Source organism: Strongylocentrotus purpuratus, unplaced genomic scaffold (genome assembly GCF_000002235.5).
Source record: "Strongylocentrotus purpuratus isolate Spur 01 unplaced genomic scaffold, Spur_5.0 spur5_scaffold_17, whole genome shotgun sequence".
Classification (NCBI taxonomy): Eukaryota; Metazoa; Echinodermata; class Echinoidea; order Camarodonta; family Strongylocentrotidae; genus Strongylocentrotus; species Strongylocentrotus purpuratus.
Window position 1 is genome coordinate 27225476 of NW_022145602.1, and position 5994 is coordinate 27231469.

At 35.8% G+C, this 5994-nt stretch overlaps 1 protein-coding gene across 1 annotated transcript; it reads left to right on the forward strand.

The window, feature by feature from the left end:
- The first annotated feature begins 3229 nt into the window (after positions 1–3229).
- Positions 3230–5389, forward strand: LOC115925119. Its single transcript, XM_030988337.1, has 2 exons — positions 3230–3551; positions 5106–5389. The coding sequence occupies exons 1-2, from the start codon at positions 3488–3490 to the stop codon at positions 5387–5389; spliced, it is 348 nt and encodes a 115-aa protein (XP_030844197.1). The 5' UTR covers positions 3230–3487.
- Positions 5390–5994: the final 605 nt, after the last annotated feature.

Here is a 5994-nt window from a genome sequence, read left to right on the forward strand (position 1 = left end):
ATATAAACATGCAAAGTCAAAGAATACAATGAAATCTTTATTTGAAATATAGTATTAAATAAATAATAACATATATGAACTTTGATTTTTTTTTTTTGAAACAAATTTTCTCTTTAAGAAAAACAAATCATTGATTGATATATCTGATTTACTTAATTGATTTCTTTAATTGATTGATTTATTTGGGGAGCTGTTTTTAGTAAGTACCTGTAGCTAGCTAGTATTTTTGGGTTTTAACGCATGTAGCGCCATGCTTCTAGGTAGTTTTTATGCTGCTTAAATAATGCCTGTAATCAAAAATCAATTGTTTGTTTTAATTCACATATGCTCGTCAGCCACCGGATGAATTGTTTATGTTAACATTTTGCCAGAAATTAATTGTATGTAATATGATTCATTAGGCCAGAGAAAGGCTTGGTTTTGTTCTTCCAATTTGCGACAGGTTGATGAGTCAGATATGGAAAACTGTAGCCTTGCATTTTGAAGAATTCATGAAATAGATGTACATGCTTGAATACATTATTTTGGTGATGGAACATTCATTTGTTTCTTCCTGCAGGACTTCATTTTATAAGGTAATATGCATGTTTCATTTTGAAGTATGCTCTTCAGTAAAAAAGAAGAAAAAGACGAAAAAGAGGCTCCAAATTGTATGGGTGTGTCATTATTCTCGGAAATTACTTTAATAGTCCACTTGTAACAACCATGTTACATGCCTGTCAATTCAAGACGAGTTTTAACGATTCATACAAAAGGAATACTTTGTAAATTGATCATTTACACTACTCTAATTACAATGAAACGTGCTAATATGAGCCTTCATTATTCAAATGGAAACAAATGTATCACTTTGTCCCATGATGCAACTGATACTGAAATATTTAATTGCATTCGTATTAGTTAGGTTCACACAACGGTTTGTTAACTTTAAGTTAAGTTTAGATTGTAGTTTTAGACTTCAAAGTTATCTTGTAGTTGGGGACCATTAGGACGCATTCATGGCTACTAAATTTTAAGTTTACCTAAAGTTATTAACCACAAGCAATCTTAAAGTTACTGTGATAAGTACCAGCAACGGATGGTCCTCACTTAAAGTTACAAGCATGATATGTGTTGTGCATACACAATTAACTTTTGTAGTTAAAATGACTGGTTGCATGTGGTTTTAAACTTTGAATACTCATTTTAGGGACCCTTGTTACCCTTGTGAACCTCCATCATGGTTAGTGGATTGTTGTTAGTAACTTGGATGTTCAACACCTTTTAAAACTAAGAGGGTCCCTTGCAAACTAAGCTAATGTTTTCATTGCAGATGTTTATTAGGAAACTTATTGGAAGAGGTTTCAATTGAGTTTAAAGAGGAGCTTTAGTACTGATAAGTTTTATAATAGGGGAAATTGGAGATGAGAATTCTTTTGAATTTCGGTTTCATATGAAACAACTTCATCCTTGAGATGAATAGGCATGTGTTAATGAAAAGATTGTGGGCTTTCCCACTCTTTGTACATCTGTTTTAATAGCACAATTAAGGCCTTCCATAAATTACAAACAATACATTGTCAGATACACACTGTTGATTAAAAGCATGATTAAAAGCATGCAAATATATGCATAGGGGAACATTGTACATGTTAAAATATCATTAAATATTTACACAGTGGTGAATAGAGAAACAAAAACAAAATGGATACAATGTGGCATATACATGTAACTGTCAATATTAGTTGAAAAAAAGGAAGATAAATACATAAAGCATTTTCAACAGCATTTAGGGAATTTCTTTCTGTGTAGATCGTTCTAAAAGTACACCAATTACATGTATCATGTACTTTGTGTATAAGGAGAAAGGAAAATGAAAAGAAGCATATAACTCTGATTGAATGTAATTCCAGAAAGTTATGTTATGTTCCTGATCGCCCAAATGAAGGAAATGTAATACTTGAAGGGGCAGAAGCAACATCCTTAAAGGGATCCGGTAACTTTGTCTTAGATCCTTTTAAAAAATCCTTGATTTAGCTCATGCTGCAATGTTAATTATAAACCTTTAGGTCAGTCAGGAACCCCATGAATTTTACAAGCCGATCGCCTGTCTGATTATCAAGATATTTATGATGGGAAATCGAAACCAAATTTTGAGTTTGGCTAACGGTTTTCATTACACTACAGTCTATTGGAGAAAACGAGTATGGTACAACCGGTCACTCAAAGGTTTTTACTTTTTTGAGGCACTTCTTGATCATTTTGAAGCGTGATTTTTTTTAAGAGCTTCAATATTACACCATATCACAAAGACTGATATCACGTAGGGCCGTGCATCTCAGATTTAACATTGTTAAACAATCCCTTTAAAACTAAAAACAGTGGTTCCCTATGATAACTGTCCTATTGTGGAACATTTTATTTTATTTCCTGGTCCAAAGCTCAAGTGTCGTAGGTTTGACTTGCTTTCTGATTATGAAGGAAATATCCAAGAATCAACAAATGCTCATCTTATTCAAATAGATACAGTCATGTGCTTGTAATAAATACATAGTGGTTTATTACCAATGATCACGTTGTTCCATAGACATTATACATCATTAATAGAGTATGGAAGTTTATCATGGATTGCAAACTTTTACTTCCAATTATAAAATCAGACAAGTGCATACTATGACAAGAGTTCACATTTTATATGATTTAGTGTACAATGACACTGCCTTCAAATCTACTTATTGCAGAGGTAAAAAGTGCTTCTGTGTATCATCATTTGTTTGTGTGTGACTTCACTTAACATTGACATACATGTATATGTCCCAAATCATGTTTAACAAATATTATTTTTCTCATTTGGTTTATATATACTCTAATTTTGTTTTATTTACTTCTTGAAGAGTCACCATATCATTTTCACATTCTCTATTCTGATTCCACATGTTTACATGGAAAAGTACATTGTATATAAGATTTTCTCTTGAATGATCATTTATCAGTCAGTTTTCACTACATCAGAGGAGAACAAAATATGAATATGAAACAAGAGATCATCATTTCCCATTGCTAAACACTCCCCTTTAAAAAAAAAATATTAATAATGATTATCACAATCTGCATTTACAAAGTGCACCATACTCATCTAAAGCAATTTACACCCTTTTACATATTACACATACAGTACATGTAAATGACCATCAACATGATGATGATAATGTGGACATCAGTGATAGTATTTATATTACAAAAATTAATGTGAATTAAATACAAAATAAATTAAAGATTTTTTAATTTTTTAATTTTTTAAATTACAGTACCAAACCCAGTAGAACTGACAGCAAGCGACTCTGCAGTGGACTCTGTGAGGGCAACATGGCTGAAACCTGCAGGAGAGGTTACGAGCTACGAGGTACAGTGTAGTAATGGGACCGTGGTGCCCCCTCCAGTCCAGACTGGTGATGGTCCTTTCACAGCATCCTGTGAAGATCTTCCAACACCAGGAGATGAGTACACAATGAATGTTACCAGTGTCAGCAATGGAAAGAGTTCGGATGTAAAAACTATCGCCTTGAGAGCATGTGAGTTGTAACTGAAATAGTTGTTTCAAATAATGAATGATTAAATGATACAAAAATAGTAATAACAATATTTCATATACTTTTTTTTATTTTTAAGCAATTTTGTTTTATTTCTCCAAATGTGTAATACAAACCATAACATACAATTGAATAAAATAAACGTGTTCAATATTGATTGCTTGTACATAAACATAATTAAACAAAAATTTATTTGCAGTGTATATAACTTAGCAAGAAAGTAAACGTATAAGTACCTAAACATAATATATATGTCAATTGTAAATGTTATTCACTTACGGTATATAAAAAAAAAAACTTAAACAAATTTTACTGGAACAATGCCTGCTCCTCCCTGCCCCCTCCCTGCCCGCCTCCCTGCCCCCCTCCCTCACACAAACACCCCCGCCCACCCACAGATGCACATACTCACCCATCCTCCCACACCCCCCCCCCATATACACACACATAGACACACACACACACACTCCCTCACCAATACATGGACGTCAATACCCACCCACAACCTCACACCTCACACATTCAAATATAGACCCGAACAGTTGTGGGTAAAATTGTATCCACCTATTCATAGAAGCAACCAAACCTACATCTACTCGCCCACCCACAATCAACCCTTCAAATCACACACTCCCACATGAACCCTACAGTTTAACAGATAAGGTTTAAATTCTACTGTCTCTGCACACACATACACACACACACACCCACACTCTCCCTCAACAATACGTGTTCGTCAATACCCACCACACACACCCACAACCTGACACCTCACACACTCAAACATGGACCAGAATGGTAAAACAGTTATGAGTGAAATTCTATCCATCCATTCAAACATGCATCTACACCCACATCCACTCATACCCCCACATTCCACCCTTCGAACCCCACACACTTACATATGAAAGCTACAGTTAAACAGATAAGCACACACACACATGCACACACCCACTTATACACCTGCCCTCACCAGTACATGTACATCAATAGCCACCTTCACACACCCACCTCCTCAAACACCTACCCTACCCACACCTCACACGCTACCACACGGACCTGAGCAGTAAAAACAGTTAAGGGTGACATTCTATCCGTCCATCCATTCAAACATGCAGCCATTCCTACATCAACTCGCCAACCCACACACCCAACCACAATGCGACCCTAATAATAAAACAGTTAAAGACCGTCAATACTACTGGGCCAGAAGGGATTAGACCACGCAGCAAGGTCACTGACAGGTGGCTATCTCATCAACTCGGCTCTCAACTAAAATAAGAAAAAGAGGATCATGGGGGACCAACAGGCACCGATTGGGGAATTTTCTATATATCTGTAGAGGGAGCAAGTATCTACAAGTAGGACAGTGGGGCTTTATAAGAACTAAAGGTGCAGACAAACCCCCACACACCTATGCTAAAAGTGTCCAGTGATTAATGATTTTAAGGAAGAATACACCCTCCCCCAAATTATTTTACCTTTGACCCATGTATGTGTCAACTCATTTCTAAATATTAATTTTTGTCTGTGCAGTACCTGAAGCAGTCACCTTGAATGAAGAGAGGGGCATGGTAACCACTACCACCATCGCTGCATCATGGACCATGCCCAGTGGTATAGTGGAATACTATGACGTCTTCTGCCTAGTTGGAGACCCTTCACCAGTCATGGGCAACCCCTCAGGCAACCTGACAGCATCTTGTGTCAATCTAACAATGCCTGGAGACGACTATAATATATCTGTGACTGCAGTCAGTAATGGTCAACGTAGTGAGACAGACACTATCACAATCACTGCGTGTAAGTTTATCCCATAAATCACTACAATTTTTTTTTTTTTTTGGGGGGGGGGGCAGGATTTCTTGCTCTAATTTATCGGTGTCTGGAGGTCCCCATATTCTAAACAAATGTACGCTTCTTCGTTGCATGAACAACGGACGATGCAAATTTACTTGTCATTTTGATGATTCCAAAACGCTTACTAATACACCAATATGCTACATGAACAACCTTTAATAATTGCTTCCAGAGATCCTCTTTCACATAACGATTGCTTAACCTGAGCTAAACTTTATCTTTATTGGAGAAGATCCAATATTGCATGTTCTTGACATTTATGCATGAGTTTTTCTTTTGAACCTACATCAAGTAGTCCATTGACTTGAAATATTACCATGAAACCTTACCATAACATTCTCTGCAATATATGTAAAAGTAACTTTTTCTTTGAAGCTTGAAATGTTTGTCAGTATGTCTGTCCGCAGCAAATATATTTTCACTGTTTAATGTTGGTTAAAAATGAATGAGAGCTTGCTTGTACAAAAACTGTTGCCTGCTTTGAACTCTCTTTTCTAAATGCTTGCATACTCCGCTCCTCATTGTCCAATAAATGTTGATTTTCATGAACATAGCAATATATGAA